Source organism: Phacochoerus africanus, chromosome 2 (genome assembly GCF_016906955.1).
Source record: "Phacochoerus africanus isolate WHEZ1 chromosome 2, ROS_Pafr_v1, whole genome shotgun sequence".
In the NCBI taxonomy this organism is placed as follows: domain Eukaryota; kingdom Metazoa; phylum Chordata; class Mammalia; order Artiodactyla; family Suidae; genus Phacochoerus; species Phacochoerus africanus.
The window spans coordinates 123,710,868-123,729,076 of record NC_062545.1 but is presented as its reverse complement, the minus strand read 5'-3'; the positions used below and the strand labels follow the sequence as shown (position 1 = coordinate 123,729,076).

The following is an 18,209-nucleotide window of genomic DNA, read 5'->3' as shown; positions in this document are numbered from 1 at the left end:
GGAAGTGCATGTCAAAACATCAATAACTGAATTTAGAGAACTGAACAGATATCTGAGATGGCATTTAATCGAAATGTCCCATGAATGAGTTTCAAAATGATATTACAATCATATGAACCCAACCAAGGAATGCCCATTGGTGAAACAGCTCTCTGCAGGAAACATTAAGTTGGATAGATAAATGAAATTAAATTGTCTAAAAGTAATCTTATTGATCTAAATCTATCAATTCCTAAGAGGCAAAATGAGTAGGGATTGAGATAGTCAAGGATAACTTCATAATTGAGGCAGAAATTGAGCTGGGATTGATGGAGGGAGAAGTGGTGTTGAGATAAAAGGACATGTTTGGTCATTTAAGTGACTTTTCAAATAATTTAGTCAGTTACACCAACTAGGCCAGACAGCCCTCATCCTTAACCCTACTCTATACAACATTTCACTCATCAAAGTTCATCATCATGTCACATTACTTCCTCAGGATTTTCTCCAATAACTCACTTCCACCTTCAGATGTGGAAATTAAAGAGAAAGAATAAGGCAGCACATAGGCTGCACTGACGAACAACAACAACAAAAATTCCCAAATACCTTTGGTGTCATGTTATGCTCTTCTTAAATATGCTCCAATATCTTGATAAATTTCAAAATTATTTTTGGTGTAATAAATAACACAGAAAGATCCTTTGTATAGGACACTGACATCTACGCAGTCAAGATACAGAACATTTCAAACACCACAAGGATTCCTCAGGTGTCCCTTTGTGGCCACACTTGGCTGCTTCCTCCAATCCATATTTAATTCCTGGCAACCCCTAATTTGTTATCCATTTCTCTAATTTTATAGAGATGTTACATAAAGGGAATGGCATAGTACGGAACCCTTTGGGATTGGCTTTTTTTCAGTTAACACAATTTTGTGAAGGTTCATACAGGTTGTTGCATGTATTAATACTCCATTCGTTCCTTCTGCTCAGTAATACTCCACCATATGGATATACCACCATTTGTTCAACCACTTACCTGTTGAAGGACATGTAAGTTGTTTCTAGCTTTCGGATGTTACAAATAAACCTATCCTAAACATTTGCGTACAATTTTTTGTGTAAACGTTGTCTTCATTTATTTGGGACAAATGCCCAGGAATGAAATTGCTGGGTTGTACGGTAGTTACATGTTTAGTTTTTTAAGAAACTGCCAAACTGATTGTAGCATTTTACATTCCCATCAGCAATATGTGAATGATCCTGTTTCTCAACATCCTTGCCAGCACTTGGAGTTCTCACTATTTTTTATTTTAGCTATTCTGATAGGTGTGAAGTGATATGTCATTGTGGTTTTAATTTTAACATCCCTAATGGCTAATGTTGTTGGGCAACATTTCATGAGCTTATTTGCCATCTGTACTGAAATGGTGAAATGTCCCTTTATGTCACCTGCCAATTTTCCAGTTGAACTGTTTGTTTGTTTTTTACTGTGGAGTTTTGAGTATTTTTCATGTATTTAAGATAAAAGTCCCTTGTCAAATGATAGTTTGCAAATATGTTCTCCTAGTCTGTAGCTTGTTTTTTCATCCTCTTAACATGGTATTTTGCACAGAAAAAAAAAAATTTAATTTGATGAAGTCCATTTTGTCAAATTTTCCTTTTATGGATTATGCTTTTTTGGGTCAAATCTAAGAACTTTTTGACTAGCCTTAGATCTTAATGATTTTCTACTATGTTTTTCTCTAAAGATTTTATAGTTTTATGAGGTTTTTGGTGTTTTTGTTTTGGTTTGGTTTTGGGGTTTTTTTCGAGCTTTTGGGGGGTTTTGGTTTTTGGATTTTGTTGTTGTTGATACTTTTTAGGGCCACAGGTAATGGCATATGGAAGTTCCCAGGCTAGGGATTGAATCTGAGCTTCAGCTGCCAGCCTATGCAACAGCCACAGCACAGCCACACCAGATTCAGGCCTCATCTGCAACCTATACCACAGATCACAGTAACGCCAGATCCTTAACCCACTGGGCGAGGCCAGGGATCAAACCCACGTCCTTGTGGATACTAGTTGGGTTCATTACCACTGAGCCACAATGGGAACTCTCTATAGTTTTATGTTTTATAGTTGAATTTATTTTCCTTAATAGCTACAGGACTATTCATATTACCTCTTTCATATTGGATGAGTTCTCATAGTTTCTTTTATGACAAAGTGGTTCATTTTATCTAAATTGTTAAATTAATGTACATAGAGCTGTTTGTAGTATTTGCTTATCCTTTTGATGACTTCAGGATCTGTCATAATATCTCCTGGTTCATTCATACTATTCTTAATTTGTATCTTCTATTTTTTTTTCTTTCCCAGTCTTCCTAAAGTTTGTCAATTTTATTGATGCTTTCAAAGAATTGGCTCTTTGTTTCATTGATTTTCTCTATTGTTTATCTATTTTCAAAGTCATAGATTTCTGCTCTTTATCTTCTTCCTTCTACTTGCTTTGAGTCTCTCTTGCTATTTTCTAGGTTCAATAGATGGAAGATTAAATAATTAGAGATTTTTCTCTTTTTAAGTATATACACACTTTGCTATAAATTTCCCTCTTAGCATTATTTTAGCTTCTGCCCAATACAACAGTAGGATCACACAGGCTGAACTCTATTGCATAGCTCAACACATCAATGATTTGGAAGGCATTGGTTAAACTACTGGTTCTTTTGTCAGACTACCAGGTTTGAGTCCTAGCTTCATTTTTCAGAAGTTTACAACAAATTATTTTGTTTCTCTAAGCCTTCATTTTCTCATCTGAACAACAAGTCTTATATAGTACCTACATCAGGATTAAATGATAAGGTCCATCTAAAGCATGTACATAGTATCTTTAAAATGTAAACACAGAGATTGTCATACATTCCATTTTTCTATTTCCCCAACTGTACCCAGAACAACTCATGGTCATCTCTAGGTCCATCTTTGCTGCTGCAAATGGCAGTATTTCATTCTTTTTATGGCTAAGTAATATTCCATTGTACATATATGTACCACATCTAAGAATAAGGTTTAAGGTTTAAGTTAGGTCTTGTTTCTAAAGCCATTACTCTTAAAATCAACTGGAAATCAACCTAATTGATTATTTTAACTTTAAAAACTTACCCATCTAGCTCAGCAGTTTCAATATAACAGAGGCCACATGGCTCACTGCTTGATAGGAGAAGCAGATCAGCCTATTTTGTAAAACCAAAATAAAGAATACTTGAGAGGGGAAAATTGACAGAAAGCCTTCTACATTGTATTACTCCTCCACTACTGACAAGACAGCAGAGCCCTAGAACAAAAGAAGCGAAATCCTGTTCTACCTCTCTGCCACTTGCCCTGAATCAAACACACCCTCTACTTCCTTATTCTTGCTGTACATGCCCTTGACCATCAGAACACAAAAAAGGCAGGAGAAAGCATTTAAATTAATAGCCACTTTATTTACTTTTTAAATATAAATGTATAAAATATACATATATTTCTATATAAAAATTATATATCATTTACAGAAATACATAAAATTCTATTTTATTTATTTGATAATTACCAATGGAAAATATAAAATTTTTCCCAATAAATAATTGGAAACTTACTCACATACTTCAATTCCTTAGTTATCAGTTAAGAATAGAAGGCAGGCAATGAAGATGGGGAAGGACAAAAGTGAAGGAGGAGGAAGAAATTGACAGCAATAGAAAAAATAAAAGAGCAAGGAAATGTTTAAAAGAGAAAGGGATTAAAGGAAAAACAAAATTAAAAAGATAAACAAGAAAAAATAAAAAGATGGATGGTGTAAGAAAAAGGAACGAGAAGCAAAAAGCAAGGGTAAGCAAGAGTGCAGGATACAAGAGAAAACATGGTAAAGCAGAAAGCATTCAGAGGCAGGTAGTTGGTCTTTCACAGAGAAAAATTATCCTATTCAGCTATTCATCTGTGCTTTGGAATGACCCATTCAAAACCAGTTTCAGAATTCCGGTAGCTTTCTACATTGGAAAAAAATGTTTATTTTAAATTTCAAAATTTATTTTAAAATAAGGGTTTTTATGAAATTTCAAGAAGTTGAATATCTAAAAAGAACTAAAATTACAGCAATTTATTTTTGACACATTAGCCTAACAATTTTCTAACTCTGTCTAAATGTATAATTAGCATCTCAGACTTAAACTTTTCTTATCTTTGTTTTTTAAAATATTAAAATTGCCCCACTCTTGAATCCCAGAGGTTAAATTTAAAAACAATCCACCCATTTCATTGACTCAAGCTTTTAAATTTTTATCTAAAAAATAGGTGAAGTGTAGGTGCTTGTGGAGGGGTGGTGGGTATAGTTTTATGTAAATTGTGATGAAACAGAACCAAAAAAACAACTCAGTGACAAGCCCCTATCAGAATAAATGGGTTTACACTAACAAGGTTCTTCCTCAACTCTGCATGAAAGAATCACAGACTCAAGGCAGAAATTATTTTCTAGGGAATTCCCCTTGTCGCTCAGTGGTAACAAACCTGACTAGCATCCATGAGGATTTGGGTTTGATCCCTGGCCCCTCTCAGTGGTTAAGGATCCAGCATCTCCATGATCTGTGGTGTAGGTCGCAGATGTGGCTCAGATCCCACACTGCTGTGGCTGTGACTGTGGCTGTGGCCAGCAGCTGCAGCTCCAATTCAACCCCTAGTGTGGGAATTTCCATATGCCGCAGGTACAGCTCTAAGAAGAAAAACAAAAATTATTTTCTGACTTCTCATAATGTGACCAGAGCAAACCCACTCTGAAGAGAGCATATGAAGAGTGTATGCCACTCTTGAGCCAAAAAATTACCTGATGGTTTTCCTCCCTGAGGTGAATAGGATCATTTTAAATAAAATCCAGAATTCTCTAGTTCCTACCATCTGTAAATTAAAATAGGTCTGAAGCTTAGAAAGATACCATTTGCACCTAGAGTTGCTTTTCTTCAAAATTCTGCCTAGTGAGAACTATCCAGTGTTACTGTTTAATTCAGAGCTCAGCTGCCTTCACACATATTTTTGGTAAATAAGGGGAGGAATTGTTTGTCCACAGTTGGCTCAGAACATGGGACTGAGGCACCACTGCCACCTGGCAACTGGATTCTTTTCTGAGCAATGACTCAACTCCCCAGGGCAGAAACCAAGAACTGCAAACCCCAGGGGTTCTGGGCTAACCCTTCCTGCTCTGCCTCCCCCCGCCCCGCCCTGGGAACCTGGGACCTCTACCTTCCCCGTCTCCTCCTGTACCTCCATTGTCATCTTCCTCTATATCCTCTGAACCTTCCTCCTGTTTTCTCACTTCCTGATCTCTGTCCTGCCTCCCCTCATCTTCCTCTGGTCTCCCTGCCCCACTGCAGAGCCTTAGTATTTCCTTTTGCTAACTTTTCCCATCAAGATTTTAATTCACTGTAGTTGAGGAGGAAGGGTGAAGGGGCAGGACCATCCGGGGCATCCAGTGGATTAAGTATCAGCTCACTCACAATCATGCTGTCCTCTTCCCACATAACTCAGCAGTCATTCTGGAGAGGAAGAGCAAAAGAGCTGCAGTAACAGCCCTGTTCATCCTGGTTGCCCTTTGGTCAGAGGTTCTGGGAAGGGAGTGGAGTGACATACAGGTGGGCTTAGGGCCCAGCAAGCCCCCGGACTCTCAAATCAGGCCTCCTTAAGCTCATCCCTTCAGTATCTCTCAGGGACCCAAATCCTAGTTAATCCAGAAACTTGAGTTTGAGCTATAGGTGTTTGTCATACCACTAATAAAAATTTGGTGAGGACTTACTATATGTCTGGCACTATTCCAATAGCCTTATTTAGGTCACATAAATTCTAAATGTAGGTACGTCTTACTGTTATTTCCACATTACAGATGAACAAGGTGAGACCCAGAGAGGTTTAGACACTTGTTCAAGGCCATGCAGTAAACAGGGCACCGGGATTGGAATCTAGGTAATCTTAACGCATATACTGCCAGGAACACTAAATTGAATAAAAGCTTCTCTCCTTGAAGGATTTTATAGTTTAGTAACAGCAGCATATGATAAGGGTTCTACGTGTCTCATTAATAAAATGCTGCGAGAGAATGCAAATGAGAAAGAGAATACATTGGGTTGGTAGTTAAGGAAGGGCCTAATGGAATATTCTGGATGGAGCAGAGGGCAGATCCCCCAAGGCAGAGGCAGGAGCAGGAATGATGCACAGGGAAGGGAAAGTGTGATTATTGGAACTCACAGGTGGGCCAGGCAGCCGATAATTCCAACCATACCCATTTTCCACAGATTCCCAATTGAACTTTCTTCTGTAGATTATCAGTGCCTTTTCCCCACATCCTCCCAGGAAAGGCTCAACTACATCTCCCAAGAATGAAGTCATGTTTCTCAATACACTGTCCCTTCTCCCACCTTCCACAAGTAACAAAAAGCGCAAGCTGCAGCTTTATGGAAACTTGAAACCAATATACCCAACAGAGGAACCTTGAAAAGAAAAAAATATATATATATATGTATGTGTGACTGGGTCACCTTGCTGTACAGCAGAAAATTGACAGAACACTGTAAACCAGCTATAATGGAAAAAATAAAAATCATTTAAAACAAAAGAAAAAACAAACAAAAAAAGAATCCACTGAGCATCTCTGAGTCTTCAGAGCCAATAACACTGGACTCATGGGTTTAATAGGCACAATTAATGTTTCTTGAATTAAAGAGCAAACGAAGCAAAAGTGAAATGATGATAACACCTAAAAGATTCTTTAACACCCAAAGATTCTTTAAGGGATTACAAAACACTCTCAAATAATTGTGTCATTTTATTCTCTTAACAACAGCAATTTCTGTTCCCATAGGAAACCTTTGGAAGCTCATTTCTGGCTTCACAAGCAGTAGATGAGCTAAATGAACTCACGTAACACCCATACCCTTTACAAAGTTATGGTCAAAGTGACATCACATTTATTTGAGGAACTCAAGCCTCCAAGAGATTTAAGCCTCTATTCCACCACATGGAGCTTAACGGTACAGCTGGAACTAGAACTCAGAACTCTGATCCCAAAATGCAGCCAGCAGTGCTCTTGTCTAGCTTTGCTCTTTCCTCTGGTTGTCTACAAAAATCACTGGAATACAACTATGAAAAACAAACAGCATCTTCCTTTGTTTTACTTTGCTTTGCTGGTGTCCAAAACCAAAAACTACAATGGTGAAAGAATATTGGGATTTGGCTCCATAATTTGAAGGAAAGATAAATTTGTAGAATTAATTAGAACACTATATTTGGATCTCCATTCATTACTTTTAGCCACTCTTACACACTGAATTTTTTCTTTCTTTTCTTTATCATCTACAACATTATCTTTTTTTTATAGTCCAAAAATAAAAGTCCAAAATGGCTCATGCAGTAAGAGTATACTTATGGAAAAATATGTTGATATGGACAAAAATCATAATGACATCATAAAAATGAACATGTATAAGGTCAGAGTTAATATTTTTATATAAAATTTAAATTTGAGATCCAACAAATTCATGTTATCTCAGATATTTTTTTAAAAAAGGAAGGTTTATTTCAGTAATCAGAATGAAACAAATAACCCTGATCTGAAGCTATAAAACTTAAAATAGCAAAAAAGGCAATTCAACCACAAAATAACCTCTCTGCAAAAAAGACCAAAAAGTGCTAAAAAAGACTGGCTTTCTCTTGACCCTGGTGATGGGTCAAGAGAAAGCCAAGGCCCACCCTTGGTCAGGACTGGATTTAGGTCAAACTAGTCCTTTCACTTCGTAAGGTGAAAATTTCAATTCCTGTAACAGAAGAATGCTGTTATTTTCAAGCAAAAAAATTTTATTGTTGTAAACACCTAAAACATGAATGTCTTTATGGAAGGGATGGAGGTTGGGCTTTTTTTCAAATAAGCTAAACAACTACATTCATGTGGTATTCAAATATGCTCATGTCCAGTAAGAGGTTTATTCCTATCACCAGGAAAGAAAAGCAAACCAAGACAAGAGCACTGCTATCAAACAAAGGAGGAGGGAAAGCCTGGCTCCCAGGGCCAAGTTTAGACAGTACCAAGAACGCTGCAGTGTGTTTTCCTCACACAGTTTACTTGGTTCTTCTAGCGCAAGTCAGTGTCATTGTGATCACTGAATTATGCCCTACATTTTTTTTTCTTGGTCCCAAAATAAAAATAGGAGCTCTGGAAATTCATCCCAAAAAAATGTTTTAGAAATTTTTTTAAAAGGTGAGTAGGGGTTCCTTTTCTGGAAAACGAAGATAACTTCTGAAAGTGCCAACTAACTGGCCATCTCAAGCAAGCTCCTTTCCTTGCTTAAAATGTTGACAAAAATTGGGAGTTTCTATCATGGCCCAGCAGTAACGAACCCAACCAGTATCCATGAGGACTGGGATTCAATCCCTGACCTTGCTCAGTTGGTTAAGTATCTGGTATTAACGTGAGCTGTGGTGTAGGTTGCAGAAGTGACTCAGATCCCGAGTTGCTGGGGCTGTGGTGTAGGCTGGCAGTTATAGTTCTGATTTGACCCCTAGCCTGGGAACATCCATAGGCCACGGGTGTAGCCCTAAAAAGACAAAATTTTGACAAAAATCAATCTGGTATAAAACAAGTCAGAAATTCTCAGCTTGGACAGTTAGAGGTCATGCATCAGAATTGGGTGCCACATTCTCTGGTCACTTCACTTCCAGCATCCAAGCCTGGAGGTCTAACTCTGGAAGCCCTGGCTGAAGGCAATTAGGACAACTCTTCTAATGGAGGTAGGAGCAGCATATGATAGTGGTAAATACTGAAGTTAAAACCCAGATGGAGTTCAACTCCTGGTTCTCCTATTGACAAGCTATTTGATTGCACTGTGCCTCCATTTTCTTATCTGCAAAACAGGAAAAATAATAGTTCATAACCTCCCATCGTTGGGTAAATGTGAGGATTAAATGAGTTAACTCATATAAAGAGTTTATAATATTGTCTGGCATGTGGCACATAGTCAATAAAGGTTAGCTATTATTATCATGACCTTCATGACCTAGTTTTCCAAAAATCTACCTCAGTGCAGTAGTCCACAGTAAGTCTCTTTTAAAGGCCTGAGATCTTTGCTCCCAAAATGTTAGCTCTCTGACAGCTCCTGCCAGCAGATGCCAAGGAACAAGAAGGTATATTAGCACTTCTAAGTGATTATAGCAGTTCACCCATAAAGGCATTTGTTTGCCCTTGAGAACAGCTTCATATGTGCTAAGTAGCTGGACATGGAAAAACTTTGAACAAAGTAACCTAATCAAGAGGCGCTGCAGTGTTTTGGCATTTGGAGGATGCCCTTCCTCACTTATCTAAAGATTACAACAACAGAGCTGTAACTGTGGAAGTTAGAGGTCAATGGAGAGAAAAATATCATCCTTGTTACTACTAACAAAGCTGCTGGAGACCAAGATTTAGGTCTGTGGGCCCCATAAACTTGCAAATACTTCATCCCTGTTAGATTTATCTAGCCAGAGACACCAGAAGCTCAAAACTACCCAGATCCTCCCACCACCCCACCATAGGGATTTGCCCCTGTAAAACTGATACTTTGAGTGAGCAGGGCAGAATATGCTCTCTGCACACAGAGCCCTAAGAGAAAGGGAAGGAGGTGCCAGGTCATGCACCCACTCGCTGCCCCCACACTCTACAATCAGAGAAGTCACTCCTGGGAGAGGCAAGCAGGCACGGGGGTACAAGAAGCTCAGTGTTATTTTGGGGCTATTCCTCCAATCGAAAACAGAAGAATGGGACCTACGGAAGAGTAGGGAATAAACATTTGTACTCCATCATGCAGCTACAATAAAGAAGGCTACATCTGCCCTATCCAATAAGGTAGCCACAGTCACATGTGGCTATTTAAATCTAAATTAATTAAAATTAAGTAGAATTTAACATCCAGTTCCTCAGTTGCACTAGCCACATTTCCAGCTGATGCTTGAACTTAGACTTGACTTTCATGCTTCCTTTCACAGAAAGGTTTGCAATAACAAGCAAGCAGGCATACTATAACAGAAAATACAACTAAATTAGAAACCAAGACCAAGGGAAATACAAATTAGAATATCAATGCTAGAGGGCAAGTTAGAGCACAGATATGCTGTCCATAAGGTCCTTGGAATTAGGAGATTTGAGACACAAACTTTTTTTTGGCCACACCCAAGGCATGTAGAAGTTCCCTCCTGGGCCAGGGAACAAACCCATACCACAGCAGTGAGAACGATAATGCAACAGTGCTGCATCTTTAACCTGCTGAGCCAACAGGGAACTCCTGAGACACAAATTTGACTCCTGCCTTTATTGAATTCATTCTGAAGAATCTAATAAATGCACATACCAGAGGTCAGAATGAGTGAAAAAGTGACTTCAATCTAATAATTTACCCCTGTTAGACTATATCCATAGGGCTCTTAAAACACATTGTTTTCAATGAATACCTGAAACAGAAATTATCTAGCATTGCTCCTGAAATATTCAATTCCAAATAAAATAATGGTTAAATGTTTGGGATACTTTAATTTTTGCAAATTCCACTATAATCTAGGGCCATGCCTAGCATAAAGTAATTGCCAAAAATAAATTTGAATGCACACATCTTAGAATTCCACATATTTTAAAAAAGTTTTAAAACTTTTTTTAAAAAGTTAATGTTATCCACTTAGAGGCACCAAAATTTTCTCATGATACCCATTTTAATTGAAAGTAGAACTAAAATGAGTTATGTGGGCCTTTTCTTCTTAAGCAAAGAACCATGAGTACATGTGATCTTTTCTTAATTAGGGCTTCTAGATATATATATTAGTACCCCCACTGATCCAGAACACCCTGAATTTTGGGAACTTATACCCACTTTTCTTTTTTTTCTGTCTCCTTTCATACAAAAGACTGACATTAATTCATTCAGCCAACATTTTACTGACTGCCCCCTATGATTCAACATGGTAGCATGTGCTAGGGACCAGGAAAATCAATGTGTAAGATCTTTGCCTATTAGAATCTTATAGTATAGTCTCAGCTCAGATAGAGAATCACAGCAAGTACGAGCTTAAGGGATCTTTGAGGTCATCTAGTGGTCTTGCACCTTGAATTTGACACATGAAGAAAAAAGTCAAAGGCAGAGAAGATAAAGTGTTATCACTGAAGGAATGGAGCAAAGACTCAGTTATCATCCAATTCTCTTCCTGGTTCCCTTACACTATAGCTTACACTAAGCCTCCATCTTTCCTACATGGTATGTTCTTCTAACAGATGCTACCCCCAGTGTACGGCTCCTAGTCTTTAATGAACTGGAAAATAAGCCGGACAAAGTGCCTTTCAGTTGTGTCCAATATAAAAGTAAAGAGATTGTGAAAACCTGGCAGATTTCCCTATGTCTAAGGAACCCAGGTTGCAGTGTGTGGACTTTGAGACCTCGGTTTTAGCTGTACACCTTTTTTGCTGACTTTTCTCAACTATTTTCTAGAGAATTAAGGTGGTCAGAGAAATAAGCGTGCCTCTGTTGAAAGTGTGAGCTCTTTTTGAATGGCCGGTCCACTGAATTGTCACCTTAGTGTGGGCTGTTCCAGAGAATCAAGGTACATACAAGACACATTAATGAAAGAAGACTTTCTAAAAGTGAATGTTTAAGAGACTCAACTGAGTTGTTGTTGTACATAGATCATGGGGCTGTTTGCTTTATCCTGTGGGGAAATATCTCAAATTTAATAAAGAACACAATTAGAATAGCAAAATGGCTTTAATACAAGAATTTTCATGAATAATCTAATAGATATTTGATATAAGGACTAGAACAGTTTAAATTTTAATCTCTGATCTGAATAGCTTTGATAGCCCTGCATTTAATATGAACTGTAGTTAATTGCATATATTTTAGTTATTGAACTGACCCCTTGAATTTTATTAGGGAAATTGTAACATTGGTGGCTTGAGAATATAAATCACAGTGCATTTTCTATACAAAGTAAAACCTCATAAATAGCATTAAGAACATTCAATAGACATTTTCTGATTATGATTTTTCAGAAAAAAGCATCAATTTTCTCTTTCTCTAGCTGATCTTTTCTTCAAAAATTTTGCAAATTAACAGTATTGACCCCATTATTGGGGGATAGTATTCAAATTATGTGAGAACAATCTAATTTTAAAGTACTCTGGAGTATTAACATCAAATGATTGACAATCTTATTTTAAATATTTTTACCTATTAATTTATCTATTAATTAATCTCAAAGGAAATAACAAGGTTATAATCACTTAGCCTTATCTGAGTTACCATGTTATTGAAAGTAATTAATCAATATGTCTTTTAAAATATTTTATAATTTAGACTTTTTAATAATACATCCTGGTATTCTCTTCTTAATTATGTTAAATTAGTACAGATTTACTAAATTTGAAAATGTAAATATTTTAGTACATATGCTATCTTAATCTGAGATAAATTCCTTAAATAATATGAAATACTCACAGCAACAAATTGGTTATTTTCTAACTTAATGATGTCTCCGACTTTGACATTCATCCACTTTTCATTCTGCAGTCTAAGAAAAAGAACAAAATTATTTTTTTTCAGGAACGGAGAAGAATCAGGGAATGTATTCACAATGGATTATCATATGATAAGAGAAGCAGAAAGGACTTTTTTCTAGAATGCTAAGTTCAAAGGACCTTACATAATGAAGTCTTTTACCTAAGGTATTAGAGAACTAAGGCCTAGAGAGATCAAGTGATTTGCCCAAAGATACCCAGTAAGTTAGTTATCCCTAGGGCTAGAATCAAAATGCCTAATTCTTGGCTGTGTACTCTTTCCACCACCCCATGGCACCAGCTTTATACAGCAGCTATTAGCTCTTACTTGCATATCCTTGGTCAGAACATTAAAAACTGGCAGGAGGTTGTGGGGGAGGAGGTGAATGAATTTAGTCATTAACATTCTTGTCAAACTCTACATTATTAACAAATTTAGAAACATCACTCCTGTTGTCTCAGAAGTCTGTTTTAAGCACAAGCAAAAGTAAGGGAGACAGAAGCAAAGGAGAATAATTCAGGGCAATTGCTAAAGTGCAAGTAAGAGGAAAGAATGAAAATTCTGGAAAGGACAAGAACAGTAATGAGTGACAAAAGAAGCCTTGGAAGACTGAATAACAAAGACCGCCTACTAATCATCCACAGCAACCAAGCCAAAGGACAGGCTTAGTGGCATGCTAGCAGCTAGGACCAACAGCTCACAACAGAGAACAAGATTGAGATGCTGCACTGTTGTTTTCTTTGAGGCTCATGTATATGATGGAGCCCCAAGTCAACCCTTCACCATGTTCAAAAGGGTCTGTGATGAAAAGATATTGTGTCTCATTGGTCAGGTCCCTTGTGATAAGTTACGCAGACAGGCCATCTGGAAACAGAGCACCTGTGGCAGTATCCATGATGCTAATCATCCCTTCTGATATTCTCTGAAATGTCAACCAGCTTTGCTTTCCAAGTTGAAAACCCTCATCATACTTCTTGCTTGGTGATTCCCTTCTAGAAGAGAAGGCTGCAAGTACCAGGCCAGGTCCCCCAACAAGTTAAAGTAGGCAGGTTAATCTAATTGTGCAGTTTTAAAAAACAACCTAATTTACTTGTTTTATAGGCTGGAAAACAGTTTTAAATATTTATACAACTGTGAAATATGCCTCACACTATCAACCCTGCTGGGTCATTTGGCTTAAACACTCAAAGAATTTCTCTTTAATACAGATCCAAGTACATGTTGTTCTGGAAAGCCTTCAACTGCAGTATTTTCATCTCTAGCCAGAATTCAGTCATTTTTCCAATGCCATACTTTTCTGCACTTTATCTAGTTTGATGACAACAAGAGAACCTAGGAAGCCTTGAAATCTCATTTATTTTTACAGGTATGGATAGATTATGTGCTGGTCTATTTCTCCTGGGGGATCTCCCGTGGAGCATTAGTGACATTTCTCAGGGCACAGTATCTCAGATAGAAGTCAGTGCAAATGGACCAAGATGGAGACCCCATCTTTATGGATGGAAATTGCACCTGAAGTTTCTATTGCAAGTGCATCCCTTCAAGAAGAAGCTGTGATGATACAAAGTCTCATTTGCAAACTCCTATTCCTCCCAACTGTACACTCCAAGCCGTAGGAAGGGCCACATCCTACCTCTTCTGCCCACATGGAAAAATCAATCTCAATAAAAAGGAAATGCCACAGAATCTCTCTTTTATTTTTTTTTCAGAATCTCTTACATATTTTAAAATGCACATTTAAGAGTTAAGTTTGCACATGGAAGTTTCCACTGTGGCTCAGCGGTAATGAGCCTGACTAGTATCCATGAGGATGTGGGTTCGATCCCTGGCCTTGCTCAGTAGGTTAAGGATCTAGCATTGCTGTGAGCTGTGGTGTAGGTCACAGATGCAGCTCAGATCCCACATTGTTGTGGTGTAGATTGGCAGAGGTAGCTCTGATTTGAACCCTAGCCTGGGAACTTACATGTGCCAAGGGTTCACCCCCCCAAAAAAAAGAGTTAAGTTTGCACAGATAAATAAAAATAGACACTCTATGGGAGAACAAACCAAAACCTGAGTTTTCTTACTTAAAAACTATCTTGCTTTTCTCATTTAGTATCTTAATATTCCCCCCATTCCCAAAAAGCCAAAGCAACTGGCAAGATATTTTTAAAGGTCTGGTGGTATCCATGGGAATTATTTGAATTAATTGCTACACTTGGGAGACATACTGAAATAAAAATCTCTTTAAGAAAAAAAATTTTCAAAACCCCAGGGCATGCAAAGAATCCCTGATATGGAAAAATCTGATAGGGTAAACATGAAGTCCTACGAGGACAATAGAGAGGAGTGATAAAGCAGAGGAAAATACCTTCCCCCATGCCAGATCCTTGTACCCATTCTCCTATCCATATGCACCCCAACTGTATTTTACCTTCCATCTTCTAGCTTATTAAATATTCCCAATATAGGAAAACGCTCAGAATAAATCATCTGACCATCTCTTACTAAGATCTGATCATTAATTTGCTAACATAATCCAATAGGCCACGAAATCAGAAAGTATCTATAACATCACATGAGCCCAGAACATTTTCTTTGCCTTCCTTTACCTCACTCTTCTCCTTGCCACCTGTCTGCCCTCTGACCAGAAGATATACCTAAGAGGTTCTCTTCCCCAAAGGCCCCTCTGTAACTCCAAATATCTTCTAACACCTACTATACCCTTGGTCACCTACCCCTCTACACTTATTCCAACAGAAAGTATTTCCCTAAAAACAAGCACTCCTCATAGTTTACTTCCAAAGTCTGTGACTAATAGTATTTGAAATCTTAAAACCTTTCTTGTATGTGTATGTACAAACTCCACAGGACAAAATACCACCTTTATGGTCTATCAGCTACAGAAAACACTTCACCAGGCAGTAGTGTCGTTCAACACAAAATTTCTCTGAACTTGAATCAAAATATTATTGTGAAGGTACACAACAATGGGAAAAAATTCCTCAAAGTAAATATTATCCAGAATAAATTAGCAATCTGGCAAGAAACAACAAGTAGTATTCCCTGAATGTTGACACTGACCTTGACCCTTGACCATAGCACTAGCCAACCACTTCATCAATAACCTACACAACCAACTCACAGACACATCTATCAGATTTTTAGAAAGCATCCTACAAGAAGAGACCATAACCCTCACAAAGAAAGATTATGATAGAAAGTTATCTCATGACTTGAAAAGGTTACGAGAAACTGAACAAAGAGGAAGAGGAAGAAGTACGAAACATGTTATTGTGGAGAGAAGAAAGTACCACTCTACAGATGAAATTAGGTTTTGAAGAAAAAGGGCCTGGAGATATTACTAAACCATATGCTGTGTGTGATGTCTTGGTTAAATCCCTGACTTGAATATATATAACTATACCTATATTATATATAGTTACATGTATATATAAAATGATCAATGTGTAAAACACAGAGGAGTTTTTAATGTTGTTTCCTATTCTATTTTAGAGGTAATTATAACTGCACTTAACTAGGCCCTCAGAGATACGCTGCAATGAGCACTTAAGAATCACAGCTACACAGGTACCTAAACTTACAAGTATAAACTAATAAGGGTCTGCAAAACAATTTAAATCAAATATATTTTAAATCCACCATTTTACTTTTCTACCTGCTACCACCACCACTAACCACACAACATCAAAAACATGTCAGCAGCACTGGAGGAGCTGATAAGAAAATTTCCTTTAAAGCTCATCTTCAAAATATTTCTAGACTTCTAAGATTTTAGCATGTGTAAGAATTGCATTTTGTCATCATCCTGAAACAACAAAAACAGACACTCCCTGGCTCTCCATGTGTGGAGCAGCTGTTCCCAGGGGTCATGTGTGAAGTAAGTTTGAATCACAGCTCTGTGAAGGGAACACAGGATGGCCTGTGGGCCATGACAATGTTACTTGGCTCCAGAGACTTAGCACCTTCAAACTTCGCTTTTACCTTTGTCAAGAAAAGCCCTCCTGCTTTAGTAGAGGACTCATAGTATATAAACATCCTGAAAGCAAGTTAATTCATATAATTACATTGAAACAAGAAATACTCAATGAGGAGTTCCCATTGCGGCTCAGCAGAAATGAATCCAACTAGTATCCATGAGGATATTGGGTCTGATCCCTGGCCTCACTCAGTGGGTTAAGGATCTGGCATTGCCACGAGCTGTGGTATGGGTTGCAGACGAGGCCCAGATCCCGTGTTGCTATGGCTGTGGCATAGCTGTAGCTGTGGCTCTGATTTGAGCCCTAGCCTGGGAACTTCCATATGCTACAGGTGTGGCTCTAAAAAGCAAAAAGGAAAAAAAAAAGAAGAAAAGAAAGAAAGAAAAATACTTAATCTTCAAAATATACAAACTCATACAACTCAACAGCAACAACAAAGCAAGAAAACAAGGGAAAAATGAGCAGAAGACCTAAACAGACATTTCTCCAAAGACAACATTCAGATAGTCAAGACGGACATGAAAAGATACTCTACATCAATAATTTTTAGAAAAATGCAAATCAAAACTACAATGAGGTACTGCCTCATACCAGTCAGAATGACCATCATAACAAGTCTACAAAACAAATGCTGGAGAGGGTGTAGAGAAAAGGGAAACTTCCTACACCATTGGTGGGAATGTAAATTGGTACAACCACTACAGAAAACAGTATGGAGGGTCCTTAGAAAATTAAATATAGAACTACTATATGACCCAGCAAACCCACTCCCAGGCATATATCTGGACAAAGCTATAATTCAAAAAGATACATGCACTCTGAGGTTCATTACAGCACTATTCACAACAGCCAAGACATGGAAACAACCTAAATGTCAATCAACAGATGAATGGATTAAGACAATGTGGTACATATACACAATGGAATACTACTCAGCCATAAAAAAATTAATGCCATTTGTAGCAATATGGATGCAACTAGAGATTCTTATACAAAGTGAAGTCAGAAAGACAAATACCATATGATATTACTTTTTTTCTTTCTTACAGCCGCACCTGTAGCATATGAAAGTTCCTAGGCTAGGGGTAAAATTAGAGCTGCAGCTTCTAGCCTACACCACAGCCATGGCAAGCCCAGACCCAAGCCACATCTGTGGCCTACACCTGCAGCAACGCCAGATCCCTAACCCACTGAGCTAACCAGCATCCTCACAGACACTATGTGGGATTCTTACCCTGCTGAGCCACAACAGGAACTCCCCCAGATGATATCTCTTATATGTAAAATCTAAAATATGGCACAAATGAACCTGTCTACAAGATAGAAACAGACTCATAGACAGAGCAGACCTGTGCTTGCCAAGGGGGAGGGGGGAGGGGTGTGGGATGGACTGGGAGTTTGGGTTGGTAGTCATAAACTATTACATTTGCAATGGATAAGCAATGGGTCCTACTGTACAGCACAGGAAACTATATCCAGTCTCTTGGGATAGAATATGATGGAAGATAGTATGAGAAAAAGAATGTGTGTGTATATATATGTCACTATGCTGTACAGCAGAAATTGACACAATACTGTAAATCAACTTCACTTTAAAAATTGAAATAAAATAAACTCTAAAAAAATTCCAAAACTTTAAACTACACTTCAATTTTCAGTATCATTATATAATTATTTCA

The 18,209-nt window shown here is 37.8% G+C and overlaps 1 protein-coding gene across 7 annotated transcripts in view; it reads right to left on the bottom strand.

Moving 5' to 3' along the window:
• The window catches only part of ATP8B4 (ATPase phospholipid transporting 8B4 (putative)), a 256,893-nt gene that overhangs the window by 128,166 nt on the left and 110,518 nt on the right, over window positions 1-18,209 (bottom strand). For all 7 annotated transcript variants that reach the window (XR_007133091.1, XM_047766387.1, XM_047766390.1 and 4 more), the window contains 2 exons: window positions 12,491-12,563; window positions 3,126-3,196 (listed from right to left, as the gene is read on the bottom strand). Coding sequence is in view for 6 of the 7 variants with exons in the window: in XM_047766387.1 (XP_047622343.1) it covers window positions 3,126-3,196; window positions 12,491-12,563 (144 nt within the window). In the remaining variant the exon portion in view is untranslated. The remainder of the gene's footprint in view (window positions 1-3,125; window positions 3,197-12,490; window positions 12,564-18,209) is intronic.